The sequence below is a fragment of the Anser anser genome, assembly GCF_964211835.1.
Source record: "Anser anser genome assembly, chromosome: 2".
In the NCBI taxonomy this organism is placed as follows: domain Eukaryota; kingdom Metazoa; phylum Chordata; class Aves; order Anseriformes; family Anatidae; genus Anser; species Anser anser.
The window spans coordinates 70,438,660-70,462,405 of record NC_139721.1 but is presented as its reverse complement, the minus strand read 5'-3'; the positions used below and the strand labels follow the sequence as shown (position 1 = coordinate 70,462,405).

At 38.8% G+C, this 23,746-nt stretch overlaps 1 protein-coding gene across 9 annotated transcripts in view; it reads left to right on the top strand.

The window, feature by feature from the left end:
• Positions 1–23,746, top strand: part of FHOD3 (formin homology 2 domain containing 3) — a 410,386-nt gene that overhangs the window by 279,836 nt on the left and 106,804 nt on the right. For 8 of the 9 annotated variants that reach the window (XM_083826789.1, XM_083826785.1, XM_083826787.1 and 5 more), the window contains exons 8-10: positions 5,549–5,643; positions 11,347–11,490; positions 14,987–15,225. In XM_083826789.1, coding sequence (XP_083682915.1) covers positions 5,549–5,643; positions 11,347–11,490; positions 14,987–15,225 — 478 coding nt within the window. Of the gene's footprint in view, positions 1–5,548; positions 5,644–11,346; positions 11,491–14,986; positions 15,226–16,456; positions 16,544–23,746 lie in introns of all 9 variants that reach the window. The other variant, XM_083826793.1, reaches the window with a different exon arrangement.

The window sequence follows — 23,746 nt, the reverse complement described above, 5'->3', positions numbered from 1 at the left end:
AACCATTGTTGTGGTCTCAAACACATGGAGGTTTAAAGCAAGATCCCCTCGGTGGAGCAACTGCCTCCATGCTGAACTTGTTTGAGCAACTTGATATGGTAAAAGTGAAACAAAAAAGTTGGGGGATGGGGAGAAAGGGGGTGCCAGAAATAGGAGAAGGTAGCAAGATTTTGCTTTCAACTATCTAGTGTGTTGAAAAGACCATAAAAAACAACCCCCAAATTGTTTCTCATGGTAGGGGAGCAGGCAGAGATAATTCAAAATCAGTGTAACGCTTCTAAATGGTATACTCTTCAGGTTGGCTTTCTGTTTTGAAATAAAACCAATAAGCCTTACAATGTCATAAGCAGAAACGTAATCACAATATTCATGTAATTGTGAGTTGTATGATTTATTTTTACAGCCATTCATAGCATTTCCTCAGCTCTCTGAACTCCCTAGTATACTCAACATGTTCAAATTGCCATCTGCTCACATGCAAGTAAATCTCATTAAAGAAAAAAGAGAGTAAGTAGGACCCTGAACATACCGTGTGCTGTGTACTCCCTTCTGTATCTGTAAAAGTGCTGCAGGCAAATATTTCCATGCCCCAAAGCAGTAAAACTTCAGTATCAAGCTAAGACATGAAAAAAGTCATGCATTAGTTCAATGGGTTATTTTTAGGAGTACAAGAAGAGGGTTTGGGGGGAATTCTCATACCTGTGGGTTAGCGGAACTCTTGTCCATACTAGCCGAAAATATCCAGTTTATCTTTTTTTTTTTTTAATAAGCAGTTACGCTTAGCTACGAGATTTTTTTTCTTATTTTTATTTCCATTTTTATGTCATCAGTGGAATAGCCCTTCGTTTTTAGCAATGAGAGGTCTATGTTTTGTATAACATTTAGAAATGGTGCCTTATAACTGAAGGGTACCTGCCTTTAATGACTGATTTAATGGAATAGAAATAAAGTGGAAGAATAGTGATGTGCCTTTTCTTGAAACATTGTCATAAATCTTGCAGTTATATAATTAAGTTTAGCACTGCTTTGAAAAAAGTCCAATGTTTCATGTACGTACAAGGTGATGAGATATGACATAATTCCTCAACATGTGTACCACACATGATTAACATAAAGAACCCCATAATAACTCAGCCTTGTTTCAAAGTGATCCCATCTGTGGTTTCTACGCAAGAATACATCCATATGCAAGCTGAAGTACAAAGATCTATGGAATTGTCTGCTTTACTCTCAGATACAAGCAGATTATAAGTGAATAACTGGATGGTCCTCATCATGTACGATGTAGGTTCTAGTTATGTTTCCATATAGATTCCTCCCCCCAGCTTCTTCTTGTTTCGTAGCCCCAGTGGAATTTGATCTCTTTTAAGGTTAAGCATACCAGGACTGTATGGGCTCTGGAGAGCACAGCTGGCGTTGCACTGTGCTGTCTGGGGCTGTTTTATCACAAGCATTTTTTAGTACGGAGATTAAAGCCCAGTGGCTGAACTGGACACTGAAGCATTCTGTTTGTGAATTATGTTTCTGCTACCTGACTTATTGCTGAATTATTTAAGTGGCTGACGTTATTAGTTCTCCCCTTTTCCTCCCATTTTGCACACTGTAAGATAACCAGTAAACTAACGCCCATCCTGTAGCTGTGATGGAAAGCTATACGTTCACACATATTTAAAGAGCCATGAATAAAAGATATTGAGGTCTTTCCAAAAGTCTTTCTGTCCTGTGGCACCTAGAAACTGTCTGTGTGTTGGTGACAGTCCTCATGTATGGTTCCTGCCTGATGCAAAGTTTTTCATGCTTTGTATGTTATGTGTGCATCCTGTGTAGTTGTGATGTAAAAAAATGTGTAAGGCATGAATGACAGGATGAAACTAATCTCTCTCTCTCCTTTTTTCCTTTTTTTTTTTTTTTTTTTTGTGATTCATTTGCAAAAACTTTTAAAGGGGAAACTGAGAAAAGATCAAGACTTAAAACAATGGGTGACATTATTCAGTAGACTGTATTCATTTAATATATGCTTAACTGTTAAAACCCCTCGTTTCTCCATGTGTTGATGGACCATCCGTGACTACTCAGAATGCTGTGGTAGCATCATGGTTGAGGCCCCAGCCTTCCTGGCAGAGTAGCCACAATAATAGCTGGTACCAATGAGAAATCTGCAAAAAACAGTTGAGCAATTCCCATTTTACCCAGTAGAAGGCAGGAGAACACACACAAAACTCGACCTTTACTGTTTTACTTTAGTGAGCCTGTTTCATCGCTCCCAGCAGTTTTACCACGAGTCCTACCTGGAAGTTGTAACTTTACGTGAACATCACAGTCTGCTCTCACAAAAAGACATAGGATGCTACATCGTCATTCTTTTACATCATGATCAGGTGGAGGAGACAGGCTGGAAAGTAAACCTTTTTGACAGTTGGCACACAGAAATTATTGCGCTATTTTTAAAAATAAACTTCATAACATAAATATTAAATGAATTTACTTTTTTTTTTTTTACTAGAAATACATGAGTTTAGGTTTTCCGTAATTTGTTATATTCAGACCGTCGCACAGATAGGAGCAAGTAGTAGCTTTTAGCTCTGCACACTAGCTTCCTCAAAGGTTCCTCTCTGTCTATAATCAGAGAGCTTTTAATATATTGCAAGTACCTTTCTAAAGCAAAAGAGAAAATACACATCGTGTTTTTTATATCTTTTGTATGAGCCTCATTGTTTTACTACAGCAGCCCATGACTTTTCTAAAGTCACCAGTTTTTGTAATGCATGATTTTCCAAAGTATCTTTCACAAAATCTTTCTAGGCAGTTCGTACTGGAAGGTGAAGGAGTTTTGTTGTTTTTTTTTCATTTAGCCACATTACCACACAAAAAAAATGTGGCTTGGAAGTTGTTTTTTTTCATGTAGACTCCAGCTTATGGACGCATCTTTGAGTGATGACTCTCCAGGAACAACATATTTGGAAATCCAACCTTCAGGGCCTGTGTGTGGATGAGAGGAGAAACCTGCTGTAGATCCACCCATGCCTCATGCTGCTGGGATCATAGGTTAGAAACTAGAGACTCTCATTAGTGTGAGAAGGAAGGAAATGGTGCAGCTTTCAGACCAGAACTGCCTTGTCCCCAAACTTGTAGACAGCATTATGTCTTATTTTGTGTTTATTTACTCCTTGGCTGTTCAGCTTGAGATGATAATGAGGAAAACAGCATTTGAAAAGAAGGGTTTAATCTGGTACAAATTGGAGTAGCTCTGTCAAAGTCGTTGTACAGCCTCCTGGTGATACCAATTGGGGAACAGATTGAATTTCAGTTGAAAAGAATTACAGATGTAAGCCTAGATTTTAGAAGTTGTCTAAGGTTAGTAACAGTGTCCTAATTAAAGAATTCGAAGGATAAATGAGCTATTACTGGGCTGCCTTGCTGGCTTTTTTTTTTTTTAATTGTGGTCTGACACAGAGAAGCAGCATGAGTAGAGGAAAGCTTTGTCATCCATGCATGGAAACAGCAAGGCAATCCTAAAAATACTCTGTTGTGATAATGGAGAAGTATACAGACATCCAGGCAAAAAAAATAAAATAAAATAAAATAAAAAACCAGGATATTGTCTTTAGAAAACAGAATAGGATTTTTTCACTATGGATAAAACCTGTCTACAAAACAAAGGGGTATTCCTCTAGAAAGACTGTCACTGAATAATGCGGTGTGGATTAAATAATTAACTTTTCATGTTGTTGGCAACTCACTTTTTTTCCAAATGGCATTGTTAAAAGTCAGGCTTGTACAGTTTCCCCATTTTGTTTCTCTGTCTTATTTTCTTCCATTTTTATTTTTCACTAGAAACCACAGGAAGACATTTTTGTAGTGAGGATATCATTCCTGCTGATCATATATCATTTGTGAGCCGAGTGAATTTGTTCCACATGTCTTTTGAATATGTACTGAACAAAATGTCTGGTAATATAGAGAGTCTGTTAAAGAGGTGTCTAGTGTGTTCTCATTACAGCAGTGTACTGAAATTAGTACTTAATCAGTAATGCACATAAATACTTTCTGAGAGATGAGAGTGAATCCCCTCTCCTTTGATTTTGCTTGAGATAAGGAAGCTCTGCTTTATTATTCAGGAGAAAAGATCAGAGAATGTCTCAAAAGTGTGGGGAAAAGAAAACAGGAGAAATACTGCTGTCTGTGTGTTCATTACTAGACAGTTTTTCACACAGCACGCTGCCACTGCTTTGAAAATGGATGCTTGGTTAGTAGAGATCCATGTCTGTGCAGCAGGATATATCTGCATGTATGCGAAATAGCGTCACAAATAAGCAGTGGCCGTAATTACTGCGAGAGCAGTGCAGAGATTTAACCTCGGGGTCACTGATCAGTCAGCAACAGGTTGTTGGGATGAAACATTTCCTTTTTACTGCCTGATTGTATTCAAAGTGTTGTCATCATTATAATTTTTAGGGGGTGTGATCTGCTAGAATACTCTGCATTTTTCTCCTTGAATTCCAAGACTCTCGCAGTTACGATCTTTTAGGTGAATTGGGCATCTCTACATTAGGATTAGTTTTCTGATTTTTTCTCCCAGCCTTTAACTTTACTCCAAACAAAATACTGATTTGTAGTCTTTCGTTACTTATTCCATTTTCCTAGATAATTTTTTTTTCCTGTTGAAAATGTTGCCATCTGCCTTTTAGCCAAATTAAATAGAATGGTTTTATAAGGTGCCTTCCACACAAGACATTATCTTGAATCTGGTTGGCATTTCCTGCCTAACTTGTTTGGTGCAATAACTTGCTAAAGCCACGTGGGTTTTGGCAGCAGATAAACCTGCAAATGTATATTGAGCATACAAATGCAAGTCAGGCAAATACTTCATAACTAGAAGCACAAATTTTGACCTTACTGAGTGAAAAAAAAATGAGATAAATGTATCTGAAAGATCCATAGAGGGGATTCTTATTAAAAATAATACAAGTAAGAACCACAGCAAAAACTTTTTTTTTTTTTTTTTTAATCTTACACGCAACCTGTAATTTGGGAAAATTGTCTTTTTGTTTGTCACACTGTTTGTCACACTGTTTTGTTAACAGGACTTATCTTAATGCAGTGTAACTCAGTAATATCACTAGGAATGTAAGCAACAAACACACTGAAAGAGTAGCATACAGACTTCTGTGTAAGATTTATCTAAGCCTGTGGGAGCCTACGATAGGTGGGGTAGAATTCCTCCCACACAATTTTTAGAAGTTCACTGTTGATTGAGTGGGCTAACAAAGCTTCCTTCATCATCGAGGGAGAGAAATTAGTAGCTCTGGGGAAAGTCTGCCTGACATTTTAGAAGCCTGCCTCAGGATGTACCATTGCTTTCGCTGACCGTATTTACTTGGTCCTCCACAGAGTAGGGCAGACTGGAGAGGAAGCTGCAGATCCACTTGATCCACTTGATCTTCCACTTGGCCACATCATTCCAACTCGTGCTGCCTCTTGGACAAATGTTGCTGCAACAGCTTTCCATTTTGGTTACCTTTACTGATGTTTTCTTCTTTATCTCTAGGAGCCAAGCCATGGTCCAACATCATGGAGATCCTGGAGGAGAAGGATGGGGTTGATACTGAACTACTGGTGTACGCAATGACCTTGGTTAACAAGGTTTGTTTGCTTTGTTACTATTACTTGTAGCGATGATATTAGTATTTTCAGTTGCATAATACTGATCTGTATTGAGAATATATGACAAAGAAGACCTGTCTCAAAGAAGTTGCAGGACCAGAGATGTTACAGTCACCCAGAGGCAGCAGCTGGCAGCAGCAGAATTGCTATTTTGCTCGTTGCTGTGCATAAACATATTATGACATGATTCCTCTTCCAAAGCTGGCACTACAGTGCAAAACAAAACTCAACAAACTAGCTTAACAAATTACCCAGAAGATAATGAAAGCAAGTACTGGTGAAAAGATCAAATGCTCACAAAGGCTTGCATTGTGCACAGTTTTCTAGTTCCAGATTGTTTAAATTATATTTTTTTTTCACTGCAAACCAAGTATGGTAAATTAAACAGGTCTGAGAGCTAGTGAGAGTGTTTCCACTTTAAAAACTGAGATAAAAACATGCTTTGATTTTTTCTTCTTTCTTTGTATTTTCTGGTATCATTTATTACAAGTAGTAGTTCTGCAGTAAAATCAAACATTTTCGGAAGTACTAACTTGAGCGATGTGGATGGAGAAAATGAAAGGCCTGCAAAAGTTAGAAATTTATGAGTGTGAATTCCTTAAAAATTAGCATCTAGTCCTCTAATTCTAAACAAATCCTAGGATGACTAAAATTGAAAGTAAATCTTTTGAAGAACACAGAAGGTCAACATACTACTAGAAAATCAAAATAACTTTGTGTTTTATAATTATACTTAATAGGTCAGAGAATATTATTATTATTATTCATTATACTCATTTAAAGATCCAGAGTTTGTCAGTGGAGGTCATATACCAGGATGACACCTTTCTGTGCTTGTGGCTGGGGCAATGGGATGTTCTGTTTGTTTGTTTTTTAATAAAATGGTTTCTTAATGGCTGGTATTATCCATTCAAGATGCCTGAGAAGGCCTGATCTCTCCCAGTGACATCCCTGCTGTCACTGTCCTTTTACTTAGAGCTGCCCTTGCGCCTGCTTACATGGCAGTAAAGATCCTCTTGACTTTTAAAGACCATCTTACGTATTGACATGCTCGCATCTCCTGCTTGTTATGCTTTTGTCTGTAGCTGCTATTAAAGCTGAGGCTACTAGTTTTTAATGTTTCTGTTCTAAGCCTTGATGTATCATGTACTGATTCCTCTGTCTGAAATAATTCCCCCTCCTCCCCTGCCCCCATTGTAACTACCTGGTGTCTAACTTTCAAAAAATTGTTCTATATTAACTCCTTTGTCATCTTATAGTTAATTTATTTAGTCCGAGTTTTTCACTACATTTAAAGCTATTTTTAGGAGGAGGTAGTTCTTTAAAAGCAAACAAAAAGAAAAAGCATCTCACAGTCAAAGGAGTTATGAAGATCAAGGAATAGAGGAATCCCACAATGCCACACTTGTAATTATGATCTGGCTTATGGACAGTTTTATGATGCTTTTAATGGGATTTTTTTTCATGATTATAGAGAAAACAGCAAGCAGCATGTCACAGTTGTAATTTTTTTCCCCCACAGAGAATACAAAGAAGGCTCAGATGGTTTCAGCTTCTCCAGGCAAGGAATTGTCAAAGTTTTCAGTGCAGGCAGAAACTTCATGGGGAATTTATCTTAAGAGACATACTTCTCCTACTCCATTTTCTTTTTCCATGTATACATTTACAGATTGCTTTCCTTACTGCTCAAAAACTGATACAAGAATTGTACCAATCCTTTTATCCTCATTCTCTCCTTTGTTGACGCTTAACCAATTTACTTATGCTACCATTTCATTAACCTTCTCTTAATTATGGGGGATTTACTCATTAATGAATCTCTAAAATTAGATTGATCTCAGTAGATATAATTCAAATTCTGTATAGTCCCAGTCTTTGTTACCTTCCTTTGGTTAGTTCGTATGGTCTGTTAGATCTTACTCTAATCCCTACTTTCTTTATTTTTATTGGTTGTTTCCCATATGGCCCCTTATTGGAAGTTTTACTGAGGTCCAAATAGATTAAACACTTTATATTTCCTTTTACATATAGACACACACACACACGTACATAAATATATAAAAACCCCCACTCACCAAATGTAGAAATTGAATTCTGTGTTAAATTCAATTGGCTTTTCTGTTTACTTCCAGACTTTCACTTACATGTTGTTTTTTTAAATTTGCTACAAAACCTTTCTATTATTGTCATTATACCAGTAGTTTTGTAGTTGTAAAATTACTGATGACTTTCTTTTTACCTGTTTTTTAAGACTACGTTTGTTCTCTTGTATTATACAATATTTTTGTTTTAAACAGGTAGGTAAAATTATTACTCAGTATGTAAAAATTAGTATGTTTTAGTGTAGCCAGATAAAGCACTGAATGCTTTTTAGCAGATCCAGTATACGACAAATTTAAGTACAAGCTTCCAGGCCAGTGATTAGCAGTGGGAGCTTAGAGTGCCACCCACCAGTGGTCCAGCAGCAGCAGCTGGAAAAGTCCTTTCGCAGGCCAGTGTGGTGTTAATGCAGCATCTGGCACACCCTTTCTTCAGTGACCTGCCTTAAGGACATTGCAGCTGCCACATTGGAGCAATGATCTTCTTACATCCTGTGTTCAGCATTGGCAGCAGCAGATGTTTTAGAAGAAGTTGTGGTTCTTGGGAAAATGCATGCATGAGACATGCTTCTTCCTATCCCAAAGCAATTGAAAACTCGGCTAATGCCCTTAAGTGTGTTTATTTACTACGTAAATTTACTGTGTTTTTCACCAAAGCATGTAGGATTTAGATAATATCTCTCTATATAGTGTGTGGGCCCATTATTGAAATCCAATCTGTTGGATGTTTAGTAACCAGAGCAGTACTTTTATGTTATTTGGACTTGCATGCAAAGCATGCACACCAAATACATTTAGTTGGACTTTCTGTTGTCTGTATTCTGTCTGCACCACTGCTTAGTGCTATGAATATTTTCTAAATGACAAAAGGCACTATACTTATTAATTTTGCTACCTAATGTCATCCAGCAATACACATTTAAAAAATCACAAATAAAAAGAGCCTTTCAGTCTGAAGCTAGGAATAGGTTAGTGCTAATTTACATTTGGCTTTGTTAATAAACAGAACTGAGGACAGGTCGAGATAAGGTTATTCTGCTGTTACCAGTTTCGTATGTCGTCTAATAGGATTTATCATGTAGGAAAACACTTGGCTTGTAATTCCATAGAACTGTTGTGGGTTTTTCTTTTCCACTGCCCATACAACTTCATCAGTTTCTTGCCTTTTTCCGTTGGGACAGTTACAGTTAGTGGTAGGTAAAATGTATTGTTTAGGCTTTGGTAAAAATGTGGTTAAGAAGATATATCAAGCTCAAAACTCTCAGGCTAGGTTTTTGGTTTTAATTTAGTTCACCATTCCAAAAGCAGCTGCTTGAGAGGGAAGAACTCAGTGTTGTGCAAGCATTCCCATAACGTCCTGAGAGCAACTTGCACAACTTGCACAAACAAATAAAACAATCTTAATTCAGGGATGTTTCCTCAAACCAAAACTGGATAGAGGCATAGGAATGACTCTTGACATTCTTATTTGGTCTTCTTTTGTAGACCTGAATTGTGAAGAGTTTGAGATTTGAAGTCCTTGTTTTCCTCTAAGCTAGGAGTGCCACAACAAAATTCTGCAACAAAACAAAGACTATGGTTTAAACACAGTTCTGCAAGTGGCTATATTTTAATTCTGCGGTCAGGTTTTCATTTTTTAGGGTTGCTAGGTGTCAGTTTAGGAAAGGACAAAATGTACATGCTATGTATTACCAGCACCATTCAGGAAAATTTAGTTCCATGGTCTTCAGTGGGTTTTAAACAGAGGCCCTAAATACTGTCCTGGACAGACACAAATGTTTAATCAGATCCTAAACATATCCTAACACTTTATTAGGGTTGTGCTAAGCATTCCTCTTTATTGTGCAACTCACTAGATAATCATCAGACAATAGAATGACTGAACAAGAAACACAGCTTGGCACATTTCCCAGTGCTTCATTTCATAGGAAAGAGGTGCTTAAACAGGGCAGGGTATGTCGGCTGTCTATTGCTCTCTCTCGTTATTCATGTAATTCCAACCAATTTTTCTGAATGTAAAGTTTCTTGGTAGAGGGAGGTAGCCCAGAACAGCTGTTCTCTTTTTCACTTTGCTGCTCAAAGCAACTTTGGGAAAGCCACACTCCAGAAAAACAGAATTAGAGCACAGTTCATCCCATCCTGGTCATGAGAAGCTGAAACTCTCTGGAGTTGTCTGCTTCTTGCCTGGGCTCTCTCTTTTTCTTGCTCTTTCTCTCTTCTAGTGGAAGTATAGATAAGTTACTTAGCTAATTAAATAGCTAGGAGAGAGGAAGCTACCTCATCACGAGTATCTCTTTGGAGAGCTAATCCAGAATAACTGTGTTGCTTCCAGACTGCACTCTCCCTTGTTTTGCAGTAGTGGTTCTGGATAGACTGATGCTCACAATGTGCCACTCTACAAGAAGGCTACAGTGTATGTTCAGTAGTTCCTGCTCAGCATCAGCAGGATTAGACTCATTTTTCTGCATCATCCATAAAGAGCAGTTAAAAATCAGCACAAGCTGAGCAGAAAATAATAGCAAACCAAAATAGTTGTGTTTTCTGTTGATTTTGTGTATGTCTGCAGGACTGGTGAAGTTCACTCATGCTCTGTTCAGATCTGTGCAATGTCCATGTCCTCTTCCCAAGCATCACTCTGCAGTACACTGTTGAGTGGCTTGATTCAATCCCTCTTGCTACGTGCACTGCAGTGGAGTGTTTAAAGTACATGGTATACTGCAGAAGACCGCCTTCCATTTCTTCTCAGTTTTTTGTATTCACCAAAAAAGGAAAAACAAAAAAAGTGTTTTCTCTCTTGAATATAGAGTGGGCACCATATAAAGCTCTGAATTCGAAGAGTTTATTTTCAATAGCTGTTGTTACTGGCATTCTTTATTTTCTAGTGTTCTAATGCTCCAGTGTCACTGGTAACAACTTACCCCATAATCAGGAATCTGTAACACTTTTAACATTTTGTTGGAGCTAAGAAGTCAGCATACCTTTAGTAAGACTTTTAAAGTTGAAAGGGAGGAAAGAAGTCAGTATCTCTGTAATATAAAACAATTTGTGCGTTGGGAGAATGACCTCTGCTGCAGGTGTTGAGGACAGTAGGCACATGGTGCAGGATATTTCCTGCTGTCCTGACATCACACAGCTGTGCATTTGACTTTTTCTTCTTAAGGCCAAAGTTACAAGAATCAGTAGGAAATCAGCTTCACTGGTTTTAGCTGAACCATTTTTTTCTCTCTCTTTGCTTTTATCCTTGTGTTTGATGCTTTAACTTTCTCTGTTCTTTAAATCTGTACTTGAATGAAGCCAGGAAGAATCCAACTGTGTATTTTAAAGACCCACATTTTCCATACTTTCATATGAAATAACAACATTGATTTGTTTTGCCAATTATTCATTTTTCTACACAGTGCATCGAGTTGTTTGTTAAAAGCTGTGCCACTTGTTTTTTATTTTCTAGCGGTGTCTCTAATCCCACATCATGGTTTTGTTTTATTGAAATCATACATAGCACCACTTGCCACCCGCTTTTAAAAACCTTTGTTTAATTCTTTTCAAAACAAACAGATTTAAATGTTTTTCCTTTGATTCTTAGACGCTGTCGGGGTTGCCAGATCAAGACTCTTTCTACGACGTGGTGGACTGTCTGGAAGAGCTAGGCATTGAAGCTATTTCACAGAGACACTTGAACAAGAAAGGAACAGACTTGGACTTAGTTGAGCAATTTAACATTTATGAGGTAACATAACATGCCCTGTTTTATGCATCTTACAGCTTGTGCAAACTTCAAAGCCTAGAGGAGGGGGGAATGTAACCTAGGTGAAATTCGGTTATCTATTTTATTTTAAAAGAAAAACATCTGGCTGCTAGAAGTATTATACACATTCATATACGTGACCTGCTACAAGTATATAGCTGCTCATACAGATGCATTTCATACTAATGCTGGGGTGTACTCCAAGGCAAAGCAGCACATTTACTAGCCTCTTTAGAGGCAGTTCTGCCTGCAATTAAAACTTTCTTAGACTGCTAGTTACACATCCTCTCCATATGCAAACGTATTCGGATCATGAAAAAGGTTCAGCTGAGCTTAGCTTCACAAATACCACTTGTTCTGTAGCTGAATATCCAGCAAGTCCTTGTTTATGAGTTTACACTGGACCAGATCCTGTGCAGTTTGCAGCAATGAAGTAATGAATGACTCCACATTCACCACCTAGGTATAAAATAACTACTTCTGAAATATTTATATGCAAGGGTAGGATATCCAGTTTCTTAATAATTAGCCTCAATTTTCAGACTTTGGGAAGTGTTGGGAGTGGGGAGGTCTAGGCTGCAGTCAGTATAATGTAAATGTGAATTCATATTCTGATGTGATGAAATGAAATGACTTTATCTCCATCCAAGTCCGGCGAAGGATGTGGTAGATTTGATTCTCCATTTTCTTCATCAGCTCTACACCCGTGCAACTTCACTAACTTTAGCAGAGTTACTTTTTATATAGACCAGACTGCAGGAGGACTGTCAGGCCAGAAAAAAAGGAATGTGAGAATGAGAGGGTTCCATGTTCTTCTTTTCTTATTGTTAGAGGCATCAGCTCGTAATGTCCTTTGTAAAAAATGATTGTTAAACTTAAAAACAAATTTTTTTTGTTTATGCTGTGCCTACTGAAAGACCTGATTGCAAAATTATCAGTTTACCTAGTTGCATACCAGCTTTTTCTTGATAACCAGATTAAATGTAGACATATCCACATACATTCCTTCTTTTTCTCCGAAATTTGTGCTTTATCTGAAAAATCTCTCCTTCACACTTATATAGATTTTGCACCTTATGCAGAGATATCCCACTTCCCCAACCGTCATTTTGTCAAAGTGTCTTCTAGTAAAAATTACCAGAATAAGAGGACATAGAAACAAGAAAATACGCATTTTTCTGGTCACCCACATATGCCTTTCCTTTACCTCTTCCTATGTGAATGGATACTTCTTAAATAAAGGTTGCTTAATTTTTATGCTGCATTTCAGATGAGACCCACCAGTAATTTTGTTGTTTCTGCTAGCAGTAGCTCTCTTTATGTACCCTAAGGTAGCACTTCTTTTTGTCTGTTAGAGATGTGTCACACTGGCATTTCAACGGCATGCCATAATTTCAAGATATTAGATGCTGCTGTGGTGGTTTAACGTGGATAGGTAGCTAACTCCACCACACCCCTCCCTGACTCTCCCTCCTCATCAAATTTTTTTTTATGATGAAAAAAGGCTCATGGGTTGAGATAAGGACAGGGAGATCACTTACCTATCGCTGTCATGGGCAAAACAGACTCAGCATAGGAAAATTGATATAATTTATTGCCTATTGCCTACAGACTAGAGCAGTGAGTGCTTTTAGTGAAACTAAAAGCAAACTAAAAAAACACTTTCCCCCCATCCACCCTTTTCTACCTCCTCTCCTCAGGCAGTGAAAGTGAAGGAGAATGGAAAATGAGAGCTGCAGTCAGTTCATAACACTTTGTGTCTGCCATTCTTCCCTCCTCATTCCCTGCCCCTGCTCCCCATGGGGTCCCTCCCACGGGATGCCGTCCTTCCCAAACTGATCCGGCATGGGCTTCCCACAGGCAGCAGCTCTTCAAGGACTTCTCCAAGGACTTCTCCAAGGACTTCTTCAAGGACTTCTTCAAGGACTGCTCCAGATATGGGTCCTTACCACGGGCTCCATCCATCCCCCAGGAGCAAACTGCTCCAGCACGGGTCCCCCACGGGTGGGCGGCAGCTCCCCCCAGACCCCCTGCTCCTGCGTGGGCTCCTCTCCACGGGCTGCAGCTCCGGCCCGGGGCCTGCTCCTGCGGGGGCTCTCCATGGGCCGCAGCCTCCTCCAGGCCACATCCACCTGCTCCACCGGGGGCTCCTCCACGGGCTGCAGCGTGGAGATCTGCTCCGTGTGGGACCCGTGGGCTGCAGGGGGACAGCCTGCTCCACCAGGGGCCTCTGCACAGGCCGCAGGCGAACTGCTGCTGCGTGCCTGGAGCACCTCCTGCCCTGCTCCTGCTGCACTCATCTGGGGGTCTGCAGGCCTGGTGCTCATTCCTCTCTCCCAGCTGCTGTCACACAGCTTTTTTTTTTCCCCTTTCTTAACTCTGGTCTTCCAGAAGACCATCCAGCTCAGCTCCCTAGCTCAGCTCTGGCCAGCAGCGGGTTGCTTTGGAGCCGACTGGAGCTGGCTCTGATCTGACGTGGGGCAGCTGCTGGGCTCTGCTCACAGAGCCCGCCCTTGCAGCCCCCCTGCTACCAAACCCTTGCCACGTAAACCCAATACAGCTACATCCATGTTTTGTTCCTGGACTATTTCCAGTTGATGAGCTCCCAACCAATGTCAGAATTTTCTGTCAAATGTCATTGTGGCCATGCACAATGCATTCTCAGCATTGTTCTTTCCTTATATAATGCATATGTTCCTCTGCATCGACAGTGCTTCTGAACTGGCAGGAAATGCTGAATTTTCCACTGAATGGCATAAGAGAAAGTAATTATGCTAACCTAAAAATTGGGAAGCTTAGAGGAGATGTGTGGTCTGTGTGTTTTGCTTTTAATCCATTGTGGTATGCGTTCACAGAAACAGTTTTGTTAGTTTCTTTTCCTTTGTTTAGTTTGCAGAGAGATCTATAAAAATGGAGACCTTAAAGAGGAATGCAGTTATGTATGCATCTGCTGTTGGTTGAGAATAAATTACAGCATTATCCTAAAATACTAGCTTATCTTTCACTCACTCATTACCAGTGGCATGTCTGAACATCAGGAAGTGTTCAATTGATCAATGCATAGGAATTTTTCTTTTGATTTCAGCAGAGCCAGGACTTCACCTATGTATTTTAAAAGGAAGTAAAGAGAGCTAGATGTCTAGCACTGCTTGGATTCCTTGAAAATTAAGTCCTTATAAATAAATAAATAAATATAAAATAAATAATAAATAAATAAATAAATAAAAATAAATATGGCATAAATATATCTGTTGTTACAGGCCTTGTACTGTTCCATACAAGATGTGCATAATTCCGTGTATAATTCCATTATTAGAGCTGCTACACTGCACTAATGGATAGATAACAACTTAGAGGGATATCTGTAGAAACGGTGCCTCACTCATGTTGAGATCAGATATTTTTTAAAGATTAATTGTGAAGACCTAAGGTACCTATAGGATGCATATCAGAAGCTTTGCCTTTCTTTTCTCCTCAGATGACACTGAGACACGAGGATGGAGATGAGAGCGCTGACCCCCCGCCCAGTGGGCGCAAGGACAGAAGAAGGGCCAGTCTGGGCGCCAGTGAGCGAAGGGGCTTGGAGCGCCGACGGAGCCGCAGACACTCGGTACAGAACGTCAAAAGCACTTTATCGGCCCCTGCCAGTCCATGCAGTCAGTCGAACCCCAGCTTCATGCTAGGCCATGGGCAGCGCGTTGAAGGTCTCAGTGAGAGGTAGGTGCCTGAGCTAAGGAATGGGCCCTCCTTTCCCCCTCTTACTTTCCATTATGTTCATTGCACTTTATTAATCTGCTAGCCTCTTTCCAGCAAATTGGAAGAAAAAAAAAAAAGAAAAAAAAATTTGTAGGTGACTTGATTTACCTACATACCCAAGTTCTTTGGCACCATCTACCCTAAGTAAATGGACCCAAACAATGGTAGGTAGAGCGTTTGATTTGGGGAACTAACCAAGGTTAATATCATCCATTGACAGATTTTATATTCAATATAGAAACATAACGGGAGGTTGTAACAAGGGTAAAGTCACATTAATGCAGAGGTAATTGCCCTGCTTTTGTTACCGTTCATTGATTTTTTTCCCTTTGAAAACAGCATTCCAGCATAAATATTTTCCTTTGAGGCTACACTGTATTAGTGAATGTATCTGATGTTTTATAATTAACAAAAGAGAGACGGTAATGACTAGTTGAGGAGCAGTCTGCATCACTGGAGTCAGTCAGAACTAGCGTTATTGCCAGTACCATTACACTTGGCTTGCGCTATGCATGCTTAGAAAAAATGGGAGCTGCAGATCCTCAGCACGTCTGAATACCACACAAGAGGGCTGGAATTAATTTTGCCTAAGTTAGATGTCTGATCAGCTTGCCTCCCTTTGATGTCTGTGGAGCGGAGCAAGTGCTTGTAAGACTTAAGTTATCTAATGCGTTCTACATGTCTGAAATTTCAGCTAAGATGAATCATACTGTGAAACTAACTATTTCTCTCTTTCTACTATAAAGGGAATCTGGCTGGCTAGCTCACATGAAGATACGTTTGCTGCAGATAGCTAAAGCTGGCCATGTCTGTCATCCAGTGGCTCAGGGTGCAATTTGCAAAACCAAAGTGTGCTCTATGAAGAGTGTTTCCTGTGTTGATTATAACATTTGGGAAGTTCTTTGGGGGTTTCTGTTGGTTAGCACTGCATGGAAACTTAGAGCCCTAAAACCCTGTATTACGTATAAAGCTGCCCATCTTACAGAGCAAACTGAGTTGACTAAAGTTTAATGGCTTCTGTCAATAAGAAAATACAAGACTCCAGATAAACAGTAGTTGAATGACGTGTATCACAGAATGGCTTTTTTTCTTTCTTTCTTTTTTCTTTCTTTTCTATTTTTGTTTGTTTGTTTGTTGCCATTTGGCAACACGTTCATGCTTTTCCATCACATCCTATTGGCTGGCTGTTTAGTGAGCTGGAGGCCAAGAGCCACATGGTCTTACAGACTGATGATAAAGATGACAGTGCATTGGAGGCTGAGTTTAAAGCATTTTCAGTGTGAGTACAGCTGGGGGTTTCAGCTGCTCTGTGTAGACAGCCTTGTGCATGATCTTGTGCTCTGTTTCATGACTTACCAGTGTGACTGGGAATCTATCAGCTGATGTGCAGCAGATGTCATTGATTTGTTAAAATGACGAGCTTGGATTAAAAATGAGGGACTGCTTCAATTCTACAAAAATTGTTGATTCTCTTACTGTAATTAAACAAATACAAGTTGTGCGTTTAATACTAATACATTTTCTCACTGTTAATGTTTGCTTGCTAGTTTTATTTTGCAGTCTTCAGTAATTCCTAATGAATTTATGTTTGAACTGATTTTTGGTAGTGAGTCAGTAGAAACAAGGCAGATTAGTTTTGTAAGTTCTTTGAAGTATTTTTTTTCACCAGCATAGCATAATTTCAATAATGATTTTCTTTTTCTGAAAAAATAGCCACTTCTACTCCACTTCCACCTGGAAGCTGACATAATTTAAAGCATAATTTAAGTTTAAATCCAAGACATAAATCTTCACTTAAAAATTTACAGACATGTACTCGTTTAAACACTTATTTCAAGTTTAATTTCATATTGAAGTTGTTCTAGCAAATTAGTTTTTCCCCATGAGTCATTACAGACCAAAGAATACTTTTTGGTGCCCAAAGATGCAAGTTCTGTGCCCAGTGAAATGTTCTAAGTTGCCATAACAAGAATCTGTCTGTCTTGGCTCCTCTGTAAGTCCTGCTGGGTTTCTGGTAAATAAACTTTTCAGCAAAGCTGATTCCGTCATTCACACTTTTAGTCTGTTCATCTACATAAATCTGTAATTGAGGTAGGAAGAGAAAAAACATCCTTTCTGCTTTATAACATCCCAGTGAGTATCACAACTTTCAGGGGAATAGTCCGGGTGAATGAAACTATCTCTACACCTGACAGCTAAAAAGGGACCAAAAATAAACAAAAATATTGAAATCAAATGACTCATACAAAGTTTTTGCACATTTATAGAATTTGAATTAACTGTAAGTTGAAAGAAGTTTTCATCTCAGCAGTGTTCCTACTAGAATCTTTAAGTTTTCAAACTTGAGCATTCGGTCACTGAAGCAACATTTTTTTTTTGATTTAAAAGATTTTAATAGAACACCATAAGTTAGGCCTTACTACAATTTGTAATGAAATTTTAAAATTATAAGTTAAAATATGACATCCTATGCTTTTGTCAAAAGAAATGCTTGTTGTGCCCATTCTGCTTCCATCACTAGCGTTGCAGAGAGGAATCTGTAAGAATCAATTAAAAATATTTCTTGCCTCATAAACTGGAAATACCTTTGTTCATCCAGGAAAGATCTGTCTTTTGCTATCAACTTTCTTTTAGTTCATAATCCTAGTGCCTCTCAAGGAAGGAAAAAAGTTTGCAATAAGGTTTTGCAGTGCTGTATTTACAGAAATAAATTCTGCAAAAGAGAGTTCAGTCTCTCTACTCCTTCACTACATTTGCTTTACCAGTAGCAAACATGTTCATGATAATTTTATTGTGTTGCTCCTGCTGGTATCTAAACTTTGTGTGTGGTTGCAGATTTCTGTGTCTGGTTTTACTGTGGATTAGCACCATCAAGTTCAGAGGAATTGCTTCTGATGGGCATGATTAGAGATTAAAATCACACTCCTACACAGTTTTAGGCAATATTCTTGGTTATTTTTGGACTTCACTACCAAAATCAGTAGAAGGTTCAAGTTCTTCCTCAGCATTCTCCTTCCCACAGTGTTCATGTTTCTTTTCTTTCTAACTCCATCGGCTGGTTTGGCAGTTACTTTGCTTTTGTTTACCACATCAAACAGGTTGTCCACAGTCATCTGCTTTGTGTCAACCGATAAGTCTTCCAAAAAGAGAAAAATCCATGATGCCGGTAAAACAAAAAAGACAATATTGGCCAAATTCTGTTCTGTCTCACAATGCTGTATATCCAGAAAAGCTGTCTGAAGTCAATGGAGTTGCTCTGATTTACGCCAGGCTAATTGAGAGCAGACTTTGGGTTTTGAGCTGGGAAAAGTTGACCGTAAATGCTAAGGGCAAGCAAAAGGAAAACTTGCAGGCCTTTTTCATCCATTTGGCAACCTTCTTCCAAAGTAAATGTATTGCTTTTTTACTTGTGGTTCAAAACAAATAAAGACCCAAGTCTGCTTTGTGTTAAAATAGTTTTCATGGAGAGTGAAACCCAGCTTAATGTGTCAGTTACAAAGTAAATAAATAAATAAGTTGATAACTACTAAATAAGAAAGGCTGAAGGTTACTTTAAGGATACATAGCTGCTGCAGCATTCTTTAATTGATATGTTTTACCTGGCCTGGCCACCACCAGGTTTGCTTCGGTCAAAACTCCTTTCTTTTACCAGGATGGCATACAGCGCCCTAAAGCCTGGGGGCATGTTCTGTCCTGTTAACGTATGACACCAAGTGTTTCACTGAGGGCACCTCCTAAGGTTTTCTGCCCTAGTCCAAATTCAGTGCTGTCAATCTGTGGTCTAGCATTCTGTTTCTTAAGTGGTAGACTTTCAAGAACATTATTTCATGGTTCTTTTTTGTGTGTGTATTTTATTTTATTTTATTTTTTTAAAAGCTAGCTTTTTCCAACCACACAATGGATAGAGTCAGGGAAATATGTAAGGAGTGGCATAGTACTTAACACTAGGTTGATGTTTTTATTGTATGCAGTGATTTCTGGCTATATAAGTCTTCAAACACAAATTCCTATCTTTCAGTCTCATTGTGTCTAGCTTTGAGGGAATAGAAGGCATGTAGTTTGGGAGTTCTCAGTGCTGTCTTGCTGGAACAGGTGCTCTGCAAGAGCCCTATACATACAAACCAGAAACGACAACAACTCCCAGTTTTTTGAATGAGTCTGCTTCTCATTTTATGGTGCAGTTCCCTTTGATCAGTACTGCACAGAGACCATCCCTGTCTCTCTCCCTCGGTGTCCCATTAAAGCTGCGTCAACCAGACTTAGCAAACATACTCAGGGAAGCTTCTATGAGATTTACACCGACAGCTCTTCCCAGAATTTAACTGAATGACTCTCAAAGTTTATATTCAAAGACCTTGTGGTTTATAAAGATGTGAATAGCTAGGATTAGATATTTACCCCACTTTGCTACACTCTCTGCTGTCTTCTGTTTTTTGTTTTTGTTATGTTTTTAAAAAATATTTTCTTCCGTAGCTCAGAATTGGTTTATATCATTAAAAAAATGCAAAAGATTTATGAGGACTGGTCACTATACATATTCCTGTGGAGATACCTAGACCTTGGTTAGGAGTTCTGTGTCAGTATTGCTTGGAACCTAACATCGAGATCTGACTGACCTCAGATCAGTCCCATCAGAGTGGAGCCTGCACCCTGACACAGCGAGAGAAACTGGATTTCACAAACTGTCTTTTTAGACTATGGAGCAAAAAAGGCATAAGGAAAAGCAAATGTTTGGGTTCACCTGAGCTTTCCAGATATTTTAATCTGAAGAAACTTGGCCTTCAGGAGGCCATGTACTGAGAAGGAAACAAACAGCAGAACACCCAACAGGAAATTATGTACCTACCATGAAATATAAATGTGCTGAGCCTCCTAAGAAAGACTCTAGGAAACAAGGTGCTTTTTGCCTTATTAAAACTACCTTAGATATGCTGGGTCACTACGAAAGAGCAGCAAAGTTAGAAACTCCCTGGTAGTAGTGTTAGGGTCCTGCCTGGCAGGCTGTGATGACTCTTCCTCTGAGCAAAGAGTAAAATGGGGAATTCCAAAGTTTCCTGCAAATTTCCAGGCTAGTTGGACACAGCACTGTTGTATGGTGCATACTGAACTCAAGGACTTTCACACCCTTTATAATCCCAGAAAAAAAATGGAAAATTGTTGTCTAAACAAAGTAAAGCTGTGCTGAGAAGCCATAAGGGTCTTTGTTAGAAAATACATGTTTCTGATGCTTGAGGATTGCTAAGATTCAGGAAAGGATCTTGATGCTATTTTAGTTTTACCAGAAAACAATGAACATAGCTGAGCTGAAGCATTTTTTCTGCTCAACTTCAGATTCCTGTCGAGTTTCTAACCAACTGCACAGACCTTCGTTTGGCTATTATACCCCATTAACTGATTATTCAATTTGCTTCATGTAGAGCCAGGCCTGCAGGGGTAGTTTGCCCAAAATACAGCTGAGACTTCTTAATTTTTTTTAAAACGATTTTCCATGTTTTCAGACATCCTAAACCATAACTAATCTTTGATTTTCCATAGAATTTACCATGGCAAAATTCTAGTTTTTGTCATAGTGTTTTAAGATCTGGTGACTTTCCACTACACTATGTGAAATGTTTTGATTATGTAAATACTTATGGCTCTAAATTGAAGTGCTGGGTACAGTGGTAGGTGGATTTTACTTTCCTTTTTTTTTTCTTTTTTTTTTTTTTTTAGGATGGATACATTCCATGTCTCTTAGAGTTGCTGTCAGAAATACAGTTAGGTATGAAACAGCAAGGAAGGGAGACTCAGTGTTAGCATTAATGGAGGACTTGGGTTCTGGTACAGATAGTAAAGGCCCAGAAGAGAAAAAGAATTTATTTTTATTGGTTTAATAGAATGAACCAAATGTATGTTTTCCTAGATATTTGTCCTTGATTCCTGTTTTTGGTTGTTTGAAGCAGCTGAAGCACAAATCTAGACAAAGAAAACATTTCCAGGACAAACGCTCAGCCACATGTGTGGATATGCTAGGGATCCATTTAATACATATGTGTGTGTGATCTGAGCCTCCGAGCATTTGCAGTGGCTTTGAAATAAAACGGATTCTATGATATCATCAGTTACAATGATAACTGTAGAGAAATTAACTTATTCACATTTTAATTGGTGTAGGCAGAAATGGAAATGGGTTGTAAAAGCAAGGGTTTTGGAAAGGAGATTCATGTGTCAAATTAAACAGATTTGTAAAGTAGCATCTGTTCACAGCATCCAACCTTTATCAGCCTTTGACAACAATAACATACAAAAAATGATTTATTAATGCAGTGCTTGTTTTGAATTTTGGGGCAGGGAGGCCACATTTACTTCTTTCATGTGGGTAGGGTTATGTGAGGCATGAAGTCAAGCAGATTTGAAAGGAGGGTGAACAAAAAGGTGAAATTTGTGATCTTGTGCTTTGTAAGAAAGTCTTGGTAGCACCTGTAAGGAATGCATTAGAAATGAGACATCAGAAAGGTTAAGAAAGGTTTTCTTTTACATTCATACCATAAATATTCCATTCATGTATAGATTAATTTCTGGGTAATTGCTTTTTTTTTAAAAAAAAAAAAAAAAAAGAAAGAAAGAAAGAAAAAGAGGAAGAAGTTATAGCTTGATGAGTATCCCATGTACTGGTCCCATTACTGCCTCAGTTTTATACCAGTAGTATAAAAGTCATCCAAATTTAAATACCTCTGTAGAAATGTCAGGTTTCATAGTAGGGGGTTGCTATTTACTGTTTGTGGATTTTGTTGGAAAGAAATGTTGTATGCTTGGTATACATGCAGAGGCCAGTTGACAGCACTGGACTTTGCGGTAGTAGCAATGGTAGATTTCCCGTTTGAATTTCAAAATGAATGAAAAAAAAATACTGAGCATTAAGTGATGTTATGACTGCATGGCAAATGCAGGCACAGCATGCATGCTGTGAATGCATGTATGCTTAGTCTTTTTTTTTACGGCATATTTAGCTTCGATTAACTACCTGAGGATATGTAACACGGAACCAGGATTTGAATCCTTGTCTCTGGAGGCCAATGGTAGTGTCTGAGGGACTGGAATCTGTGTCTCAGATAGTTTACCTCCCCAGTGGGTTTCCAATATTTGTAAACATGATTCTCTGATGCCAGGAAAGCTTTTTTACACGTGTGATGTGATGGGAGGCAAAAAAGACAACAAGTTGGCTGGATGCCAGTTCCAGACCCCTCCCTTTGAAGTAGGGGGCAACAACAGTGACCTTGAGGTGTCAACCAACGTGCAGTTCCAAGCTCTGAAAACACCGTTTCTTCTCTCTTTCTGTATATGTTTCAGTATTTATTGCCCCCAAAGTCTGTCTACATCGTGATTCTGTTTCTTTACCTCTGCTGCTCATATAGATGTAAAAACAGCTACGCTGTCTGGTGATCAGACAGCTGGGACTCTTGAACTCTTTGTGCAGCCTTGCCAGTATCTTAAGCAAGACTCTGCTGTCTTGTTCTGCTTTGATGTGTCCTATATAAACCGACTGCAGCAATGAAAAAAGTGTGGTGCATTACCTATGTATTATTCAGGTGTGAAAAGTTCTTACTGATCGTATTTTAGGGATAAGAAAATAACAGTAACCTAAAGATGAAGAGCAGTGTAATATGAAGGCATGGAGAACACATGTACTTTACATTACTTGTGATTTTTTTCTGACCAGTTCTTTTATTTAGGGCAGAAATACCAGGATAATTTTCCTTTTGACATTTTTAATGATGCATTTTAGTTTCCTTTTTGTACAGAAGGCCAAAGTTTGAGGCTTCACAAATAACTTGTTTTCCATACCATTTCATGCGTCTTCATCTTCACATAATTGCACCAACCACAACGGTCTATCACATGTAACTGTGGAATGGAATTTGGGTGTTTAATAGGTGGTTTCTTTTGTTTTTAATGGAAGAGGAAAGTATTGCTGTTTCTTACAAAGTAAGAAATGATGAATTTAAATTATTAGCACTTTCAGCTTTCACATGAAAGACTAGTTGAATCTACTCTGGCAGCTAGCATAGACGAAAAGAGGAAGCAGCAGAAGTGTACCAAAGCATTTGTTTGTTTTACAAGGGCTTAGGAATTTGGCTATGGATTGTGCTGTCTAACCAATGTAAGTGGAATTTTCAGTCATAAATTGAGGACAATGGTAAGCAATTGCAAAAGAAAATAAAATGACATCCACTGTGACTTATAAAGATCTCTCCTTGGTGGAACATTTTTCATTTTCTGTTTGTACACCTGTAAGGAGTTCAGAGAAGCAGCTTTCCAAGTCCTGTGCAAGAGGTAAAACAGGACAGAGTTTCGAAGGGGGGGGACTTGAAAGGAAAAATCGTGAGATCAACTGTAGCATTTCATTTAGGATAATATGGTAGAATGGCTAATGGTCACCTTCCTTCACTAAAAGTGGCCTCTAGTCCTAGTCAGTAGCCGCTCCTCTGCAAAGCAGTGAAAG